The 22,398-nt window shown below is 44.5% G+C and overlaps 1 protein-coding gene across 2 annotated transcripts in view; it reads left to right on the forward strand.

Annotated features, from left to right (window-relative positions):
- Positions 1-22,398, forward strand: part of GRIA1 (glutamate ionotropic receptor AMPA type subunit 1) — a 115,009-nt gene that overhangs the window by 34,743 nt on the left and 57,868 nt on the right. For both annotated transcript variants that reach the window (XM_015875851.2, XM_015875852.2), the window contains exons 3-5: positions 14,848-15,087; positions 16,423-16,607; positions 20,777-20,830. In XM_015875851.2, coding sequence (XP_015731337.1) covers positions 14,848-15,087; positions 16,423-16,607; positions 20,777-20,830 — 479 coding nt within the window. The remainder of the gene's footprint in view (positions 1-14,847; positions 15,088-16,422; positions 16,608-20,776; positions 20,831-22,398) is intronic.

The following is a 22,398-nucleotide window of genomic DNA, read 5'->3' on the forward strand; positions in this document are numbered from 1 at the left end:
TCCCCTCTCAGCCTTTGTTTTCCTGCACTGAGCATGCCAGACCTTTTAAATCTTTTCTCTTGAGAGGAGCTCTCCATTTTCCAGGACAGATACACAAATACCCAAGGTTTGACCCCCCCAGACCCCTTGTACCTTGGTCTATCTTGATAAAAACCCACTGTTTCTACTGCATTGAAGTCAGGTTTGTGCTCCAAACTTAGCGTAGAATATACTCTTTGGGAAAAGGGATAACTGTGTGTGTGTGACACACAGAGAGGTCCCCGTGCCTATGGGATACTGTGTGCGTGCCAAGGGACGCTGTCAGCAGGATGCTGTGTGCGAGACTCCGAGAGGGATTACTCAGTGCGTGAGGGGGTGTTGTAAGGAGGATTTGGAAGTACGTGACACTGAGAAGGATTAGTCTCAGTGTGAAAAAGTATGTGCCTGTATTTAAGGGGGAAGATAAGCGAATGGCTGCACGTGGCTCATGGAGAGAGATTAGCTCAATGCATCTGCAAACAGGATGATAAGGAGCGTGGTGTGCGCCGCTATAAGGAAGTGGGGTTTTAGCTAATAGAAGGATTTGTGTGTGCACATGTGTGCGTGCATCCTTGTGGAACACGATGATAAGTATCTGGGAGGTGGGTAGCAGAGATCTAGGCTTTACAGGAGGACTGCCTCTGTGGGTGTCCATGGTTGTGCCATGGCCTCAGCCATGCTGGCTGTGAGCTACATACATTCTAGGTGAGTTTTACAGGGAAACAGTCTGGGAGTGGCCAGGCTTCCTGCCCACAGCTGACAGTGAGCCCTGGCAAAATCACTGACCTCATATTGTTCCCCACTCACCTCAGATTTATCCCTACTGCTCCGCCTGGCTGCCATCACAGCGCCTCTTCCAGGTGGAAAGGGGCTGGCACTATCTGGGAGCAGCTCCTGATCCGGGGCAGAGGATGTGGGTTGATGGCATCCCAACGCTTATTTTTTTAAAATGTTCTGACTTAACACTAAAACTTTTCTCCCTTATGCTCTCCCATGGGAAAATCAGGGTGTTATGTTAGAATCAGCAGCTTCCTACATTTGATCAAACCTCGCTTTTCATTCAGAGAGGGAAAAAAAAGGCATTGGAGATTTTCAGCTAGCTTTACTGTTTGCAATATATCTGAACTGGGTCTGTTCCACTGGCATTAGTTTCATCTCAGAGACGCTAAAAGTAAGGTAGGCTGAACCTTTTGTGATAAGATGGATCAAAACAGTTGGGGGATCTAGGGTAACTTTTCTTCAAAAAATTGACCCTATGCTTGTCCAGCAGACTGTTTGAATGTTTGCTTTCTGTTTAATGAAAAGTCATCCAAAGCCCAGCCAGCTGTATTGGAGCTTTCAATAATATAGAATCAAAGAGTGGCTTGGGTTGGGAAGGGACCTCAAATATCATCTGGTTGATTTGTAAGGAAGTAGGCTAAAACCCAAGTAGCTGTAGATTCCCCTTGATGCTTGATGCTGCACAAATATAACAGTATCTTCTGGTTAGAAACTAAGGTAGGAGGCTTTCAACCAAAAATTAATTATGTTTCAGCACCAAAGAACATTTCCTGTTCCCCTTCCTCCCAGCACTCCCATATCCTCCTGTTATTTCCCATACATTCCTTTTGAAGGGTTTTCCAGTCAGGACGTTAGGAGAAGTCTTTTAAGGGTCTTTTATCACAAATTCTTTCTGGACTCATGCCTAAGGATGTTTCTGAGGAGGACTTTCATGACCTACACTCAAGCAGTCATGAAGCAGGTATATTTTGCAAGCAAGTCACTGCAAACTGCTTGCTCAAATCAGGTCCAGCATCCCTGCAGCCTCGTTCAGTAAACATGTTGTATTTCCCAGATGGCAAAAGTAGACCATGTTTAAGCCCATTGCAATTCTGTTGTCCTCAATGTAGTCACCTGAGGGAGTGTAATCTAGACAGCTTTTCTACACTGAAAAGAAACTTTTTAGTTGTCTTATTTTGCTTCTGTGTAGATTGTTGTTTAATAAGCAGATGAAAAGTGGATGATTTTGCCATTACTCCCTGCATGAGAGATTTGAGAATGAGGCTCACAGGATAGTGCAGGTGTGTTACAGCCACACGTTATGCTCAGCCATTGGACTTGCAAAGTGCACATACACAGAAGACTTCTGTCAACCAAACATTCCCCTCAGTGCATCTCAATTCTTAAAGTCTAGACCTGCTTCAGAGGTAATACCACCAAAGCATCTAACCTCTGAGTGCACTGATAACAGCTGTTGGAGCAGTCAGCCTGTATAACAGTGTATGTGAGTTAAGGTCTGATTTTCAGAGGTGGCACGCACCATATGGCTTCCTTCTGTGTCCTGATCCCAAATCACCTTAGGATCATCCCAACGTATCTTTAAAAGATGTGGAAGCCATTTAAGCACCTTTCAGAAATGCTACTGAGGCTCTGCACTGACACCACTCTGCTGTCAGGACCAGCAGAGCACGGGGATGATCACACCACATGCTTAGGAAATATGACTGCAGATGTTCGCTGCCATGTTAAATATAGGCATCCCAAAATAATTTCTCTCGTGGGGAAATTAATCTTTTCTCTAACAGGAGGATCAGGAGCTCAAAGTGAAGGATACAAGTATTCAGCCTGCCATATTCAGCAGCTATAAAGGGTTGTAGTGCGGAAATAAGAAAACCACACCAAAGGTATAAATCAGATATTTAAATTACACCCCTTGGTATCCATGCCTAGAGACAGAGGGATCTGCCCGAAGGATGTTTCTTTTTGCCTTGCTTCTTCCAGGTCAAGTCTTTTGTGTGTGTGTTTGTGGTTTTGAGCCATGGTGGCAGCATCCTGTCTTTGCAGCCTTCTCTCATAGATGGCAGTTCCACCTGCCTTTACCCTTGGCGGCTTTTGGAATAAATGGTGCCTTAATTAGGTTAATTATATCTTTAGCCATCCATGTGCCCACTTCGCATATACTGTTAGAGTCCATTACACAGCATACTTTCCCTAGTTTTCCTTTTGGGAGCCAAATCTAATACCTGATGTGTGAAGCTTTCCACAGCTGAGTTGTCTCATATGAGGTCTGTTAAATCCAAGGACTGCTTCATCTCCTTGAAAGGGTGGTGCTCCTGGTTTCTGTCTGTCCAAAGGCTGCCCAACCCAGTGTGATCAATGACTCAAATTTCACAGACAAATGTATTTTATCACCCTGAAACATCACCAAGTGCTTGTATAACATCTGGGGAATAGTGAAAGAGTTTCTGTGACGCTTGTGCAAAGTGGTACAAATTAGCATCCTTCAGCTTCCTGCTGCTCTTCTGACTAAATAATGTTTTGCAGGCAAACTTTCTGCTGAGAGGCAGTGAGATTTTCACAGCAGCTGCCTGAATCATGTCATACCCTTTGGTTTACACTGATTAACTGCATGAGACAGGAGCAGCATCTGTATGTGCAGTGTCACTGCTCCCAAATGATGAATGACCTGAAGTTTATAACAGTTTTCCTTACTGTGCTCTCGTTGGCCTCCTCACAATTTGCATTTATGCAAAATGTTTTACATGATCTTTCTTGCTCTCTGCAGCTCACTAGAGAGCCTCTTGCTTAAGGAGCTTAAAAACTCTCCCAGAATAGGAATCAGTAGAGGAGGAAAGGTGCTGTTTGTATATAACTAGAGGAGGTGGTGGTGTCACCATCCCTGGCAGTGTTCAAGAGGCATCTGGATGAGGAGCTACGAGAGATGATTTAGTGGCTTGTGGCAGCAATGGTAATGGGAAGGATGGTTGGACTAGGTGATCGTGTAGGTCCTTTCTAACATTGTGATTCTATAATGATTCTATGATGATGACCTCAAAGATTATCTAGTTTCAAACCCCTTGCCATGGTCAGAGTTGCCAGTCACCCACCTAACCAGGCACTGGATCAGGTTGCCATGAATGAATGTGTTTGCTCTGCATGTGAAAGATCTAGCAAACACACCTTTCCCAAAGTGATTGCCTCTCTAGGATATACTGTAAGGATGCTTTGTGCCTGGGAATTTGATTTTGCCTACCATTGACATCAATGAGGAATGGTTGTCGAAGGGTTTTTTAATCACAAAATGTGCATCCAAGGTAGTTTTATGTGATGGGTGATGTGTGCAGCAACTACTTTGGCCCTGAGACATTTTTTTGTGCACTAAACCACCTCAGTGTGGGATCAGGTGCAGGTTCAGGAGAAGGTTGTAGCTGTGGAAGCCCCCTCTGATGTGTTGGTGACACAGGAGATATTTTGGATTCCTCTAGCAGTCTGTGGGGTTCCCCCAGCTGCCCCATTCCAGTTTGCTCTGCTCAGTGAGATGGATGCTTGCACCTCCCACCGGAGGGGAGCTGCCCTCTGCAGCTGGTGGCAGTCACAGTTTAACAAGTATCTCCTCTGCAGAAGCTCCATCTGGGCAGGTTCACTGGCTGCACTTCCTATAATCTGCTTGTTCCACCACCCACAAGAAACTATTTGCACAGAAGCTCCACCACAGACCATAAAATCACAAACCATAGGTCCGGCTCCTGCCATCTGTCGCAGCTTTGCATTTCTGCTCCCCAGACAACACAGTCTCCCACCAGGATTAAAAGATCCGAAGCTTGAATTTGTTTGTTTGGGATTGTTTGAAAAAGCTGCTGCTCCGAGGCACTGCAGAAATAAAAATCTGCTTGCCATTATCATTTATTGCCCTCGCAATGCAGACGGGATTAAAGCTGTTCTAATGACAGGGAAGAAATTGTAATATTCCCCTTGACATTAAGCAGGCCTAAAGAAAGCTGCGAGCACAACGGAATGGAAATTAATGTGAGAAGGAAAAATAAAAAGCCCACAAGAAATGACTGTGGCAAAGAAGCACTGAGGGAGGCACTTCAACCCACAAAAGCCATCGCTCTCAGGTGTCAAAGGATAGGGTGCAGCGAGCTCAACCCTTGCTGAGGTGTTAAATGGGGTTTCAAAGCCATTTGTGCTTTGGCAGGCCTTAGGTGAATGCATGTACCAGTGGGTAATACAAAAGGGTTATGCTCTGGAGATTAACCCTTATCAATGAGTGTAGCTCACTGGGTTTGTGCTTTTGCTGCTCCTCATTTTAGAAGAATCTAATGGCTCCGGTTATTGCAGAAAAGATGGCAGTTTTGGAGCAGCGTTAGCACATGTAGGTTTTGGAGCATATGCTCAGCAGATACCTGTAATGAGTCTTGAAAATTTATAGAAAATGTGAATGTTTATATATAACACGTCAAGCAGCTGGTGGGTTTAGGAACTGCTTCAGGCCCCAGGGAAAAGATGCTCTGTCAGAGGTTGTGTTTGCTTTGAATAATGCTGAATAAACGCAAGTTCCTCCTCTGCTGGGGCTGGTGAGACCATTCCCATGGAGAAGTGAGCCTGGCAGTGCTTTCCTGCACACAGTGAACACTGTGCTTTTTATCTGCTGCCTTTTATTTTCAAATGAGCAGGGAGTCAAATCGTGGCAGAAAGGCCAATGATAGCTCAGTGCAAGAGGAAGGCAGCCTGGGTGCCCTCTGACAGCCCACGCAGCCAGCTTCCCTCCTAGGCTGGGAGGTATTTTAAGGTAGGGCACAAGTAAGGCATCACTACTGAAAAGATCGGTCAGCTTAGGGAAAATTCCCCCAGCTCTGTATAGGTCCCTCTTTACCCTCTGCTTTACCTTCTGCTCTTAGCCAGCTGCATAATTTCTCTCCTCTCTGCTGGGAAGGTAATTCTGTACTCCAATGAGGCTACTCAGTGGCTTTCTTTATTGTTAGTTAACGCGTATATATTGCAGTACCTCACAGAGGCCTCATAGCATCGTTCCAGGCATCCTACAAACATGCACAGCAATGGTTGCATCTCCAGCAGTACCTGCATGCAAGGGATACAGGGTAAGGCTAATCCTGAGTCAACTGGAATTAATAGCAATGCCCACACTTCCTGTGGAAGAATACGAGATAGGGCATATCCATTCTGCTTCTTTGAAGGAATCTGTGCCTGTGAATTTAAAAGGGGTCTCATCTAGAAAATCAATTAAAGACATCACCACCATGAAAAGGAGTGAGTATTTAAGGAAATGCAGTGGTCTCTTTTCATTTGCATCCAAAGCAGGGATTAAAGCTGGGCACACCATGGCCATACTCATTGAAACCTTTCAGGGTTAATTCTGGCTTTGACTGTCTACAGCATTTGGGGTCTGATTCTGCAGTCAAGAAATCCAGTGCTTGTATCTGAGTAATAAGCTGCTAAGGGTGCATTTGGGAGCATGGAGGGCTCGTTGCAGATGTGCATGCATGCACGTTTGTTCCATCATGTTGCTTTGTAAAGAAGAGGTGGAATGTTAATAAATGAAGTTGTTAATTTCCAGTCTGTTATTGAGAAAGTCTTAAAATTAGTTGTGTTAGTTCAGCAGCATGCAAGGATAAGCTTTTATGCACTGCAGCACAACGCAATTAAAAATTGGAAATTTAGAAACAAGAGTGGAAAAACTGGAGGCAGAGAGAAATGAGAAGGAATTTCAAGTGCTCACTTCTGGCTGTAGGAGGAAAAGCGGGCTCAGGGCATAAGACAATAGGGGAGGGCCATGTTGGATATTAGGAAAAGTTTGTTCTCAGAAAGTGGTGATGCAGTGGCACAGCTGCTCAGGGAGGTGAGGGGGTCACCATCCTTGGAGGTGTTTGAGAACTGTAAGAGTTGTGGTGCTGAGGGACGTGGTCAGTGGGAATAGTGGGGATGGGTTTCGGTTGGAGTTGAGGATCTTAGGGGTCTTTTCCAACCTTAATGATTCTGTAATTCTATGATCACTGCCATGAAGACATTTGTGTGCCATTGTCTAGTTCTGTAACCAAACCTCTATGCAACTTGTGATTCTCCAGCAGGTATATGCTCTCAGCACGTATCCTGCATCTTGCTGGTGAAAGCACGTTGTGTGGGAGAGGAAGGGCTGAAAGCCACAAGGGGAACCATGAGATGCAGAAAAGTGAGCTTTGTATGTAGATCATAACTCAGCACTTCCAAATGTTGGTTGAGATCCCAAAGCAGACACTAAAAGCTTGTAGACCCAGGGCTGGAGGAGGTCTGTGTGGTTACCTGGTCACCTGCTGTCACGGTTCACCAGAGACTTTCCCACTCAGGCTGCTTTCTACATGCAGCTGCCCCATTTGCCTGTTTTTTCTGAGAAATGCATTTTCACATCTCTGCTTTGAAATAAGCATTCCAAAAGTTACTCAACTCTTTGGTCACCTGTCAGATCATGAGTGATGTATTTTACAGTGGCACCCCCAAGAAAAAGCATTAATCATATTGATTAAAAATGAACAAAGGAGATATGAATGTAATGGAAAATTTAAAGGTATTGAGCTGATGGGCCAGGCAGAGAGGCTGACACAGAGCTGCAGCCAAAGATAGTCTCAATTACTGTCTTAGTACAAACCTGAAGAAGTGTATATGTCATAATTGAACTCTATGCCTGGAGCAGACTGAAAGGGCTAAGGAAAACATTGTGAGCAGGAAGTAATCCTAAAAAAAAAATGGGAACACTACAGCTGAGAAAATCTGTCCAGATACTGTTTTCTCAATTGGAGGTAACAACACGAGTCTTAGGAATGCCACAGAAATTGAGAGATCAGTTTGATGGGCACATCTGCAAAAACACAGGCCAGAGAAAATCTGGGAGTACCTGTGCACGTGTTTTAGGAAGCAGGGGACATGGGAGCATAACATTCATTAATGGGATGAAGGTTAAGAAAGGAGTGGGGTTAGGTGGATGTTAACACCCTCTTTTCACAGCAGAGTCAAACATTAATTCTGAATCTCATTTCCACATGTCCATAGCTTGGGTTTCTTCTTGCAACCTGTTGCCGCTTTGAAGGCAAGCACTTAGAGCATCCTCATCACAACCTGAGGTTAGGACTGAAGGCAGTCACAAGCCTAATGTCTAGAAAAACTGCCCTGAGCAAATACAATGCACTGGGAGAAGAAAAGGGTTTGGTACTTTGTTCTTTTCCTCTGTTGTTCACGTTCCCCAGCAGAAAGCTACACCCTGGTACTGTCATTAGTTCTCCTATTATAGCAATTCTTGCAGACAGGCCACCTAATGAAGCAGCAGAAGTAAAATTAGTTCAGTCCTTATCCTTCACCTCCCTTTATAATAGCTGTCTTTTTTTCCCCATTTTTCCATCTGTAGTAATCTTGCTTTAATATTCATGAGTGTGCATCAGACACGGAGATTTCAATGAGGATGAATGTTGGGATTTCTTTTTCGTTATAGGAGGTTGGGTGAGAGCAGGATAGATGGCTGAAACATCCAACTCTGTGGCTCCAGAAGTCTCAGGAGTTATATGCCTGTACCTCATTTTTAATGTTTTTTGAGGGCCTTTTAAAGGACCCACCTGATACCAGCGTTTCACGTAGGAGATTTGCTCCTAATGTGTAATCTTCATTCACCTTGAGTGCCGCCATTATTTGAAAACTGATTGAATATTGTCTGGGAACTCCTGTGTATTTAATGCTTAATTTTCTGTGATTCAGTAAAATGACGTGTATAAAACAGGCAAAGCAAACAGGGCAAGTATTGACAAATACAAGTTTACTGACTTGGTTAAGACCTTCGGTATTTGGATTTTATCTTCTGTTCTCCAGGCGTGTTGGGTAAGAACAAGGCTCTAGTGGAAAAATAAAAGAAATTTCAAATGTGAAGTGCAGGAGGGGAAGAGTAGTGATTTTCAGTTAGTTCCTTTAAAATAGAGATGAAAGTCAACTTCAGACTGCCTGGGCCTCACCTTCCACCATGACTCAAAAATGCACTAAATGACTGGGAGTCCTGAGGAAAGATTTGTTATCATGCTGCCAACTTTTTGTTAACAAAAGCACCATGACATTTCTATTTCCTTAAACCTGGCAGTGTAAAAGGAAGAAGCGTCCCAAATCCATTTTTATTTCAAGAAAGGCATCATTTGTAACCAGGCAAACTGACTTATTTGTCAGCCCAATAAACTTAACTAAATGAAATCCTAAACTCTATGCATAAAAAGTGATGAAGAGCTCTTCAGTCAGATTGTTGTTCAAATGTGAAGGAAGGAAAGCAGATCTTGATGTAGATACTGTTGGTGCTTTGCAGCCTCCAATGTGGCCAGAGTAGCAGTGAAGGAAAATGATGAGAGGGACTGCACCTCTGTGTCTTTAATATATTTGAAAGAGAAACATATATATCTTGTGATATCACATCAGCCCGATTTGCAGTTGCTTGAAGATATGGGACATATACACTGCCAGCTAAATACATGAGCAGAGCGATGGAGTTGTGTAGAATCTGTTTGGCTTTCCCCTGCTCAAAAAATCTGTGGGAACACGCTGTCGTTGGGATGTGCTGAAGAGATGCACTCTGGCACCTACGCCATGCTGGAGAGCTGTGAGGACAAACATTGGGGAGCAAAGCTGAACTGATCCTAATTGAAGCAGACACTAGTGCTCTTTCATCGAAATTCCACCGGCTTCACCAACCTGATGTCAGGTTCTCCATCACTGTGTGAGGGTCGCCTCCAGGCAGGGTGCACTAAAAATAAATCACACATGCACATCCCCTCCCCAGTCCCACGCACAAACTCAAATACTACAGGCAAGCATGTGGGAACTGCTCCTTGGCTCCAACTAAGCCTAACTTGGCTGCCAATTAGTTCATTTTGCTGCAAGTGCAGTTCTGGAGGAGTGAGGGTTTTTGGTTTTGTATCCCAGGAATTTGGGCAAATGAGGAACGTGCCATGCTGAGGCTGAGGCCTATGTTTTAGGGCTAGTATTTAGTAATTCATAGAGGACTGAGATGACTATTTTATTTTACTCCAAGTCTTCCCACACTTGTCTTGAGGTGTTTAAAAGATAGTTGTTAATTAGGTTTCTGGAGTAAGTGCAAGGACTTCTGTGTGTTGGATTGGGTGGTTTTGAAAAGAGCTCTTAGGCTTTAGATTTCCAAATTGCCTTTCTCTTCACCTGCTCACTTGGGCCTTGGAGAGAGGGTGCAGTTTTTCTTCCGAGAGGTTCATCTGATGTGACTTCCTCTAGGCTTGGGAAGAGCTCTGAGGTCAGGCAAGGACCAGCTGGGCTTTTTTGTCCCCTTCTGCAACAGAGAGCATTAATTGTTTGTGGGGAACATCTGGGGATATTTCATCTAATCGGCTTTTTTTACTGCCGTTGTTGCTTTGGGAGTTAACGCTGCCTCTGCTATTCCTGTTCTCTGACAGAGGTGCACAGCAGTTGAGTCCCCTGAGAGCTTAAATGCCTTCAACTAAACAACGTTATTGGCTCCCTTCAGGGGTAACTTGGTGAAACTTAATGGTCCATGAGACGTAAAAAGTCAGTAGGAATGATCTAATGTCCCCTCCTAGTCTTAAACCCAGTGAAATGGTGAAAATTCTTCTTCCAGAGGAAATGGCAGACGAGCAGTATCCAGATCCCCTACCAGGCTTCTCCAGCTGTGCCCACAGGGAACAGCTCCCATTTTGCACTTGTGTTTGCAGATCCTCAGCAGAATTGCACCATTCTCACTCTTGGAAACCAAATCTTAATTTCCATCCTTCTGTGCAGCCCCTCTTTGTGGTCACCGTTTCTGAAAGAAACTTTTTGGCTTCCTTTCTGCTGTTATCCAAATCCAAATAAAAGTTCCATTGTATCTGTCCTCGGCTGCTAGACAGTTGTCCCATCCCGCTTGCAATAAAATCAGTGCTCTACTCTTGGGTTTAAAAGCTTTACCTTGAATATTTCCATGTGAAAGGAAAAACTAGAGGGAAATTGTACTACTAGGAATCCCGGAGCCTGGGGATTTCAGGCCTGACTGAAGCATGCATGTTTCTCCCTGTCAGAACTCAAGGGCACACCAATGGCTGCCAATCCCTGGAGGGAGCATGGAGGCCTCCTCCTTTTCATTCTACCATATCAGTCACTCTTTAAGTAGGTACTGGGAATCTAATGATGTTATTTTGATTTCTTGTGTAAATAGCAGTGATTTTGGAACAATGTGAGGAGCTCCATCTCACCTGCTTTGCAATGGCACTGTGGAGTTGTTGCTGGCTTCCAGCATAACCGGGTGATGGGTTAATGCATCTGATTTACCAAATCTTTTTTGTGGGATGGGACTTTGGAAGGAAAGCTGGAGAGCTCTTCCAGAATGCCTCAGTGATAGATCTCATACCTGGAGCATGAGGGGTCTGGGACAGCAGTGATGCTCAGTGCAGCACATGCTCGGAATATCCCAGCAGGAGATACAGCCAGGTTGATCTCACAAGACTGGTCAGGATGAAGAGTATCTGCCATAGTTGTCAATCATTATGAATTATGTTTTCTAAGGGTTTGATCAGGGGGAATCTTTCTGTAATTAACTGCAAATTTGCTGTAAGATGATAGCACAGCTGCAGCCCAGAACAAATATTATCTGTCCTTCTTTCCATTTGTGCAACTCAGAGGCCAAGAATAGCGCATGTAAATTGCTAAAAACATCTACATTGACGTCCAAGTAGATGCTCTTTGCTCATGCTCACATCCTCTGTAATACAGTTTTGCTGTTGAATGCTTCCAGTCTTCTGCCTACAGGAATGAGCTGAACTGTCCATATTGAACTGGTAGAGTTAGTTACCAGACTGAGTGCAACTCTGCTCTGTAAGAAGACCCAGCTTCTGGCAGTATCACTGTTAACAGGTGGTTACTATGAGGTTTGTAAGACATGATGTTATTACTAGCCAGTTGAGCAGAGAAGCTCATCTTCTTAGACTTTTCAACCCTATATGAACTTTATCCCTGTTATCTTTCTTAATGTTTTTTGGATAGATATTGGCCAGAGACTTATTGTGACTACTGAGGAACCGATAAGCTTCTTCCCCTCTGGGAGGACAAAGAGTAATTTACATTATGTTTTGAGGGGAGTTTACAAGCAAGATGGGAACCAACTTCTTACGCGGTCTAATAGTAGTAGGATAAGGGGGAGTGGCTTTGAACTAAAAGGGGAATTTTAAGTCAGAAGAATGAGATGTGAGACCAAAACATTAGGAAGAAATTCCTTATTCAGAGAGTCGTGAGATGCTGGCACTGCTGCCCAGAGCTGTGGGTGCCCCATCCCTGGAGGTGCCCAAAGCCACAGATGGGGCCCTGGGCAGCCTGAGCCAGCCCATAGTGGAGGGCTGGGACTGAATGGTCTGTAAGATCCCCTCCAATCCAACCATTTTGTGATTCTATGTTTTATAATTCTGGGAGGATTGGGCTGCACAGGGAGGTGGTGGAGTCACCAGCCCTGGAAGTGTTTAAGGAACATGTAGATGCTGTGTGAGGGATGTGGTTTATTGAGAACTGTTGGTGATTGGTGGACAGTTGGACTGGATAATCTTGTAGGTCTTTTCCAAACTTGTTGATTCTAATTAAATGAGAACTTAATTACTAATGCATTTTCTAAATGAAACAAAACAAGTCTAAAGAAACACCACCTATCTCTTTGTGCACTAAATAAGTAGCAGTAACTCTTTTTTGTTTTGCTGGTCGAATGCATTTGGCATGTCTGTAATTTAAAACAGCCCTGAGATTTAAAGCATTTTGCAGCCACTGCTTTTAAAGCATACTACGATCCAAGGGTGATCGTAGTATGATGGTGATTGAAGGGTGGCTGCAGTTCTCTCCCTTTTCAGTTTTCCAGATTAATTGACATGACAATTTATTTGTTGTTCTTCGGGTGACAACCCCCTGCAAGCCCTTTTTTTCCAAATTATCCTCTTAGACTGAAAATACAAAGTGAGCTGGGGTTCTTTCCAAACATACTAATGACAAAGAACGTTCGTGCTCCCAGTCGTCTTTGGTGCAATCTGTTTCAAATGCTGGGATTGATGAGTGTCTCAGAACAGTGTAGGAGGGCTGCCTGAGCGTGACTGAGCCACCAAGTTAAAAAAATTATATATTAAAAAAAACCAACTATTAGATTCATTTTCAAATAGAATATAAACATTCAGGGAAGCCACAGCTGGCCTAAAACAAGAACTGAGCTAACCAAGTTTATTTGTTGTCTGGGATATTAATTGTGCTGCATTTTTTAGCTGTCCTGAGAATGTCACTTTAATCATCTGATGAATCTGAAGCCCGGGCCTCTAGAGATCGTGTTCTGATCTCTCACATATGGTATATCGCAGTGTTCATTAGACCCACTGGTCCAGTCACATGGAAACAACATTCAGACTATTTCTATCCTTATCTGCTACTTTTCTTCCTGAATGTGTCAGTCCCATGATGAGGACAGTGACTCCAGCTGACACAGACACAATTGCTGATTGCAAAGAGAGTCACTGCTGTGAAAATAAAGAGAAGAGGATTTTATTTCTGTCACGGCTCAAGCTTCACACGAAGTCTCTGCCATGCAGGAATATCAATTCCTTTGGGGGAGGAGAGTGCTGAGGTATTTAAGATTGTGGGCACTGAGCAGTGGAAAGTAGATGGGTAACCCTGCCAGGCTGCCCCAGACCTGTGCTTCTTCTAGAAGGAAGGAGAAATGCTGACCATATCATGAGATATGGTTCTCAGCTCAGGTCAGAGCCCAGCTGGGGATGAAGCTTGTATTCAGGAGCCTGTCTCCAGCCACACATGCAGAGCAGTCAGGACTACCACAGAAACCAGGTCAAAGGATTTCCTAGCAGCACAGAGTGCTCGTCAGGGGACCCCAAAATGTCACATCCAACTTCTCACCCTGTACTCTGTTGGGGGAACAGGGGAGTGGGGTGTGAAGTGTTGAGTCAGTACAAATGTCACAGCCAAAGGTCTGCAAGAGTCATAGCAACAACAGGAGAAGACGCTATGCCAGGAGGTCTGACACTGGGAAAATGCTGTCACTGCCACCACCTCCAGCTTGGAGATTTATTGATATTAAATTGTGATGTGCCATAAACAGGAGTGATACGGAACGAGTGTGACTGTCTCAGGGACTAAGTTTTACAACCCGATGTGTGAGCTTTCTCTGCTTTGCTGAGATCCTGAGGCATTTTTCGAGCAGCTCCCTCCATCTCATTAAGTGCTCCCCGGAGGAAGGCTGTGACTTGAGGGAGCCTTCCTTGCACAGCATACTGCTGACTGCTGAGATCAGGTGCAAACATCCACCGGAGAACCTGGTGAGCACCATCAGAGCTTAGTTGTGGAGACCTCCTGGGCCATCTCCCATCACCTCACAGGGTCACAGGCTGCTCCAGCACAACTTTGGAGGAAACCAGAAATTGTCACACAGGTATCAGCACAACCCTGGTTTGTACAGAGACAAACTTTGCCATAGCTGTCATATGACAATACTGAACACAGGTGAACCTCTGCTGAGATGCCCTTTCAGGGTGGTCTTGGTTTTTTAGGCCAAACCTCAGTTTCCTGCTGGAGTCACTGGTCGCAGAGCACTGTGCTGTCATGCAACTGTTTGCTTCCTGCTCCATGAATGCATGTGGGGCTGTGATAGGATGCTCTAGCTGTATATGTGTAGCAAAGCAGCTCCAAATGCCAGACGCCTGCTGCGCCTGGAGCTGGTGAATCCTTTTATTCTTATGTGATCCCTTGTTCAAATCTTTTCACGTTTTCCCAAACTTTCAGCAGAGCCCCAGGGTTAGTGTATTCACACTCCAATGTCCCTGCTGCCTATCAGGGATAAAGCAGACCTGTGGAGCTCATGGAAAATAACCCCATGGCCTCAAACCCTGTTTTTAACATGGCACAGGCTGCATTCACCAAACCCCAGGTCTCAAGAATTAAGTGCTTTAGTCCAGATAGGCTGCAACTTATTTCAGGGAAAAGATTTTGATGATGTCCCTGACAAACCTTCTGGTCCTTTTGCTCTTATGCCCTTTCTCTTTGTTCCCCCAGTCTGCTCACAGTTCTCCAAGGGTGTCTATGCCATCTTTGGATTTTACGAGAGGAGGACCGTCAACATGCTCACATCTTTCTGCGGGGCTCTCCACGTCTGTTTCATAACACCCAGCTTTCCTGTCGAAACATCCAACCAGTTTGTTCTCCAGCTTCGCCCAGAGCTCCAGGATGCCCTCATCAGTGTCATCGAACACTACAGCTGGCAGAAGTTTGTGTACATTTATGATGCTGACCGGGGTAAGTCACGAGTATCCCAGGAGAGTTAGCAGGCAGTTAAATGCAGTAGTATAGATAAAGTCTTTGGTTTAAGAATTTACTTTACTTTAGTGTGGGTTTCTGGAGATGAAGAGGCTGGCACTATCCATGCCTTCCCCATTTTTTATTCCTTTCCTGAATTTCCATTACTGGCCATTGCTGAAGGTGGGACATTCATCTAGATGAAGCATTAATCTGAACTCTGGGTTCACAGAGTTACACAAGAAAAATATTTCATTTTAAGAGCATTGGGAAATTGTTTGTATTTATTAGGTCCCATTTTCAAGTCTGTCCAGCTCAAAGCCACAAAGTCTCACGTCTGTGAACGCGAACCAATAGTTGCTAAGGTCAAACGAGCCCACATGTGATGATACGTGTGTTGTTTGCAGTCATAGTTTGGATAACTTCAAGTTCCCCATGTTATTGAGTATTGGCTGTCTGCTCAAAATAACAAAAGCTTTTGTTAGGTTCTTGGAAGGTATCATCTAGCTTTCTAAATCGTGAGCAGGGCAAGTGAGTCATTGCTTTGTGATTCAGTTTCCAAAGCTCTCACATGCCTCCGAAGCTCCAGGCTTGAAGGCTGAGAACAAAGCAGACTTGTAGAGGATAGGACAGAGGTAAGGTCATTCACGGCTCTGCCTAGGAAGTTATCCTAAACTCTTGACAGGATGACATAAAAGCATCCCATCCAGCTTTCTGTTGGCTCCAGAGGTGGTTCACGCTGAATATGGCAACTGACCTGAATAGACAAGGGCCATCTAGCAGGCTCCAGAGCAGTGCTGACTGTGTGTGCCTCTTCTGGAAGGCTGTGCATGTAACTTTTAGGCAAAAAATAATGAAATTTTCTGATCAGGTGCTGCAAGGAGAGACGGTTACTAAATATGGTTATGTATTGTGACTGCTGAGGGTGTCCCAACCTTAGGAGCACAGACCCTAAACAGATCAAAGGTGAGAGAAGAGCTATGGCCCAGAGAAATGAAGAGATTTGGGTAGTAACAGAGAAGATGAGATTAGAGCTCTTATCTGAATCCCACAGCAGGGTCTGACCAACAGGACTGATCTGCTGATTGCAAAGAAAAACTTGTCCCAGAATCACCCTGTTTTCCCGTGCAGAAAAGTTAGAAATCATTAATTCTAGCCCAGCTCTGTGTGACTGAAATACTAGATTAGTATCTGGCTTCTGGAGTTCTTCTGGGCTCTTGCAGTGTTGTATCCAGCCCAACTTGGGACAATTACATAGGCTGTCAGGACAGAAAAATGCTGTTGTGCAGCTATGTCCTGGTTCTCCCTTATTGTCCTGCTCTCCTCCCATCACAGGGCTGTCAGTCCTGCAGAAAGTGCTGGACACTGCAGCTGAGAAGAACTGGCAGGTGACAGCTGTCAACATCCTGACGACAACAGAAGAGGGCTACCGCATGCTGTTCCAGGAGCTGCAGAAGAAGAAGGAGAGACTGGTGGTGGTGGACTGTGAATCCGAGCGGCTGAACATCATCCTTAGCAAGGTTGTGTCAGTGTGGGTCTCCTGGGAGGGGTCTGCATGTAGGATGAGGAGGGTTGTTTTTCTTCCCATTCTGATGTGATCCGTGTCTCATCACAGTTCGTCATGGATTTGGTGTTGTGTGTTGTAGCTATTTCTTTTTTGTGTTGTTTAGGAAAGTATAAAGCCACATAATTACTGGGAACTCCTATGTATTTGTGCTGCATGAGCTCTGCGTCTCCACTTCCCCTACTTGTCTGATTCATGTTCTGAGTGCTGGAACTCAGTGAGTTTGTTTTGTGCTAACTGCTCCAAGCAGTGTACACAGGACGTGGCACTTCATTATCCTGATGAGTTTCCTTAGGTTTTCCCAATCCCTGTGAATTGGAGTATAAATGTGAACTGACACTGCTAGACCCCAGGTTCTCCATACTCCTTGTGTGCAGAATTGGACATTCCTAGATCCCATTATGGTTGAATCATAGAATATCCTGAGTTGGAAGGGACCCACAGGGATCATGGAGTGCAACCCCTGGCTTCACACAGGACCAGCCAATATTCCAGCCCTGTGTCTGAGAGTGTTCCCCAGACACTCCTAGACAGGATTTGTAACAGAGGACTCGGTAGCTCTGATTGTGTGCCTTGCCCCAGCTACAGACAAGGCCTTCCTACTTCTGCAAATCCCATTCCTCACGGTTTAGGAAGGGCTCAGCAGTGCCAAGCAGCTGGCATGCTGTGACTCCTGCTGTCTGTCATACCTCTTATAACCAGCTCACTTCCCTCGTGCTTCACACGTCACTCTGTCTAAGCTACCTGTCATCTCCTGTCTCACACTTCAGCTGCTCACTGTCTGGGGTGGGGACTGCCATGTCATCAGCTGCTCGGCTCAGCAGTGAGCACAATCCATCCTTGTTGGATATCTCTGAGTGCTACTAAGTGATAAATCATAACAAAGCAGGTAGCAGGTTTTAACCTCAAAGTGAAGGTCACACCAAAGAGGGACCAAACGATTCCTGGGGGCAAAGTATTTCCCCTGACCATGGAGCAGGTGCAGTTGATCACAACAGGAGCTAGGCAGTGAATTTGTCTTTTTTTTTGCAAGTTTTCCTGCAGGGTATATCAGATTTCTAGGGTTAATGATGTTGTCTTTTCAAATCTGGTTTGTCCAATAGAAAGCTAAGTCCTGCAGACAGACATCATCTAGTTTGCCTGATGTGAATGGGAAAAAAAAAGTCTGTATTTCAAACTTCTTCACATGACAGGAGCAAGAGTTGTATCTAACTCAAGTTATTTGCAAGAACACTAAAAAAAACAAGGTAAAAAGCAATTATAATGCCATTAAAAACACATATTTCCAGGTAAACTAGATGATGTTATGCTTTTCTAAGTGAAAAACAGAGCAATTCCAACATTGCAGTGCCCAGGGGTAACTCTGTGCTGGGGATAGGCCTGTTGTAAGCTGTTTTTAACCTGTGTGATTCATTTATATCCTTGTTAGACTTCTTGTGCTGAGTCCACAGGGATTTCTAGAGTAGAGGTAGCTGCACCAGTGTAAGCGGGGGGTGCCAGGTCTGTCACAACACACAGATGACCAAAGAGGGTCAGAGTTCATGTTCTGCTCTCCCAGCTCAGTGCACCAGCATGTCTGTGTGGCTGTTCTGTTTGCCCTGTCTTTCAGAGCTTCTGAGGTGTCCAAAGAGCTCTCTCAGCCTCTCAGGGATAGTTTGATGCATTTATCTTTTCTCCTGACAAGCCTGTCTCTCTATCTTTCTCTGGCTGTGTCACACTCCCCAGTGTGCAGAAGAGCCAGGGCTGCCTGTTCAGTCCCTGACATATGCACACACATTAAGTTTCTTTTCCACACCACACGCAAAAAACACAAAGAGCCACCACTGACTCCAGCATGGTGCTCCTCATGCCCTGAGATGACAGTTGCAGAAGGAGGCAGCATTTGTGGTAAATGACCTGATTTCATTGTCCTCTGTGCCCAGGTTTTGTGGGCATGATTTATCTTTGCTGAGGTAGCTGTCGTTCATGAGCTTCAGTTCTGGGCAGGATATCACAGGGCTGCACCGTGTAGCCTTAATGGGATAAATAAGCGGTGGGTTACATTACATCAAAGCACTATGTTGTTTCTTCCCTGTCACTCATTAAAATGAATAACTGGAGTTTCTCCTTTGCTACTGTTTCACTCTGTGAGGATTTCTCTCTAATAGGTGTCAAACTGGCCCATTAAGAAGTGGGTAATGAAACCTAGGTGGCCCAAGTGAGCTATCAGCATGCAGCCCAGCACAGCCTCTCACCACATTCAGCCTAAGTGATAAATGCTATTATAACCTCAGCTTGCTACCACCGTCCAGACACATTAGGACTGAGCAAGCATTTTAAAATAAATTAAGATCACAAATAACTGTGTAAAGCACAGGAAGCAAGCCTCATAATTCAGGTGGATGGGCTGCAAGATTAACAGCTCAGGGAAGGCTGGTCGGCAGTCCTCTTGGGTTCATTGACTCTGACACCTAATGAAATAAGAAAAGGAGAGTTTGGGCAGAAGGAGCCAATGCCATCTATTGTTGACACTGGAAAAACAGGGAATTGGATCATAATTCTTAGGCATCCCAGTACCCCAGAGATGCTCTTTTTTTCCCATGAGTTCAGTCACAGTTGATAAATAGAGAGGACAAGTTGGGCCTGGTTTTGCTTCTCAGATTTGGCAGTGGAACACGCTCCAATGGAAAACTACCAATAACAGAAGCACATATCTTATAGCCTTAGGTATAAAGAGGGCTTGGGTTTTTTTTCTGAGTGCTCTAAACTCCTCCACAGTAGCCATTCTGAGCCTATGGGGAGAACCACAGGACAGTGAAGCTGGTGGAGCTGAGATTAGTCATGTAAGATACTAAAGGAAGTCTTCATTGGAATTAATTGCAACCAGTACGTTAACACTGGGAACCGGAATTTTAATACACATACAAGAGCACTTCATCAGGGAAAGACTAAGGCAGACGATCCAGTTGCATAGAGTAAGTGTCAGCTCATTTATAATCCATTTGGAGATCCCTTAATTCTTGTTCACAGTAATGTTGGAATGTAGCCCCTTGGGAAGACTCGCTCCACACATGCATGTCCTGGTCTTGAGTACTTCCCAAATGCCTGCTACCAGCTTGGTATCAGGGAGGAATGCTGGGCAGACTGATCTCTGATTCAATCCAGCAACTTTTATGAGTTTTGAGGACATGGATTGGATAAGAACAGTTGATACCTGGTTCTAATGGTCAGGTAAGAATTTAACAATGCAGCTGGAAATCAGTAGAGAGTGATTCCAATGGAAACACAGAATGTGATCTGAGGGCTGTCTGATCTGTGAGTCCCTGCTTCATAATCACAGGCAGCCTCGTACAGATGTTGCCTTTCTACCTAGACATGGGAACTTTCCCAAATACCATAGAAACTTTCAAGCATTCCAGATCTGTAAGCAGTTGTGTGGATAAAAGAGGGGAAAAAATATGTAAGTCTGTTGGCATCGGGGAGAATAAAGTGTGGAAAAGAGCATATGTTGCAACACCGTGAATATGAAGTTATAAATAGTCTCAATGAACATGCAGGGGGAATCCTCTGCTGAGCAACTTGCTCAGGCAGCTTTGTTCTGGAGATGCGGTTTGAAACTGCCCCAACACACTAAAGGAGAACAGCTGCTCTAATAGAGCTTAAACCTCCTGGCATCTCACCCCGCTATGTGTCTGCAACAGGGACAATAATAGGCCGATGAATGTGCAAAATAGCTCTTCTAGTCTTGCTCTGTGATTCAGCTGTGCTCACAGGACAAACGGGCTCCAGCGTTCCACTTTGTTCCTCCAGCATTTGAAGTATATCATTTAATCTTTCTTTTCTAAAAAAATAACACTGCTTTTTTTCTGTAAGCCTGTAGAAAACAGGTTGGTTCAGATCATTTACTCTCCTCACCTATAGAATCTACTTGGAAATCTCATGGAGTCTTAATTTCGGGCTTGTTTCTCAAATGTCATGTAATGAAAGATCCGTCCTTCCTCTAACAAGACTGTGAATTTTGCTTTGTCTTCCTGTTCATCTTTAAACAGTACCATTGGAAATTAAATAATGGTAGAAAATGGAGATAAATGAAGCTCTACATCCTTCGTTGGCTTCTGCTAATTATCCTTGGTTTCTCTCTTGCAGATCATCCAGCTTGAAAAAAATGGGAATGGGTACCACTACATTTTGGCAAACATGGTGAGTTGAGCACTGCTTATTTTACTTCCCCTCCTTGATGTTTTCATTGTTATCTCGTATATTGTAAAGCGCAGTATTTATAGTTACTGAGTTGGAAGCCATTTTAACTCACCTTTTGGGCAGCAAATTTATCACAGCCCTTTGTGGTGTGTTGCCTGTGTTTTTTTCTGCTTTAAGCCAGCAAGATGATTTCTGGGGCATCTCCAGTGTTGCTAGGCTGTTTTGCCTCCAGATTCAATCTATGTCTTCTCAAAGCCAATTAAGCCAACTGTCAATTAATGCCTGTTGTGATAATGATTTTTTTGCATGGTTTGAGTACCTGAGCTTCTGGCATTGCTCTTCTAGCTTGTTTCAGTTGGGCCAAGAAGCTGTTCACTATTGGTAGCAAGTTCAGTTTTCTATCTGCTTTCAACTTCATTTTAATGTCCCCTCTGCCCCAGGTGAAGTGTTTCACAGCCGCTCTGAGAGCCCTGTACTTGTTAATGGTGATGTACCAAGATCCCTCTGACCTTCCATAAACAGAAAATATGTGACTGTCACGTCTCATGTTCTTTGTCGGTCCATTACAGTGACTATTCTGCAGCTTTGTGCTAAATCAAATCTGACTGTCATGGTGCTAAGGAAACCATTGGATTTAAGGATTTCTTTAAGGAATGGGTTGTTCCTTTACTGCTGAGGCACACAGAGCCATAATTCTGGAGCGGTATGCTGTCTTTTCCAGAGGCTGGAAATTGTCTGCTTATGGAGGGCTGGAAAGAAATAAGAGGAATAGCCACAGTCCATAGAGTAGATGGATGACTTCTGTAGCCCAGCCCCTGACTTTTTCATCTAGGAGGACATTCAGAGGCTGGTCTTGCTCTCCAAGAGCCAGGGATCTGTGGGGTCTTCTCTCCCCAGTCCTTGTCCCACCTATGCTACGTCTGCAGGGCACAGTGTCCACATGCAATTTGGAGCTTTTCTTCCAACCTGCAGCTGCATCTGAGAGGCTCCACATCAGGGCTGGGATAATTAAACTTTTAACTACCAATTAGTCAAGCAGTTGCTGCTGTTCTCCTTCTCTCAGTCCCAAGATAACTCTGTAATTTACAAGACAAAAATGGACACATAATTACCCTGCGGTGCCCTTATACTGACCCTGCACTTCTGAGCTGGGTGACTACCATGTAATTACACAGTTAAAAATGTTACATTGTGCAGGGGAGACGGGCAAACCTGCCTATAACTCCAGGTGCTCATGTAAAAAAACACTGTTTTCTGTAACCCCCTTCCTAGCACTCAGATGTTTATGAAAGTCCTTTCATTAGAGTTAAGCAGGGAAGCTCTCCAAAGTAGCTGCTGTCTGTGTGCTTTTGTGCATACCCATGCAAAAGAGTCATGAGGATGATGTCACCTCTTATCTCTGCGTGGTCAGAGAGGGATAAATACATTAAAAGCATGAGGTGGTCTGATACTCAAATGATGGAGTTAGGAAGGGCACTTCCCTCTGACTTGGAGTGCTGCTGTCTCCCACTTTCAGCCTGAGGCAGCAGACTTGTCCAGTCTTTAATTTGTTTCCATAGCCCTTGCAC

Source organism: Coturnix japonica, chromosome 13 (genome assembly GCF_001577835.2).
Source record: "Coturnix japonica isolate 7356 chromosome 13, Coturnix japonica 2.1, whole genome shotgun sequence".
NCBI classification, from domain to species: domain Eukaryota; kingdom Metazoa; phylum Chordata; class Aves; order Galliformes; family Phasianidae; genus Coturnix; species Coturnix japonica.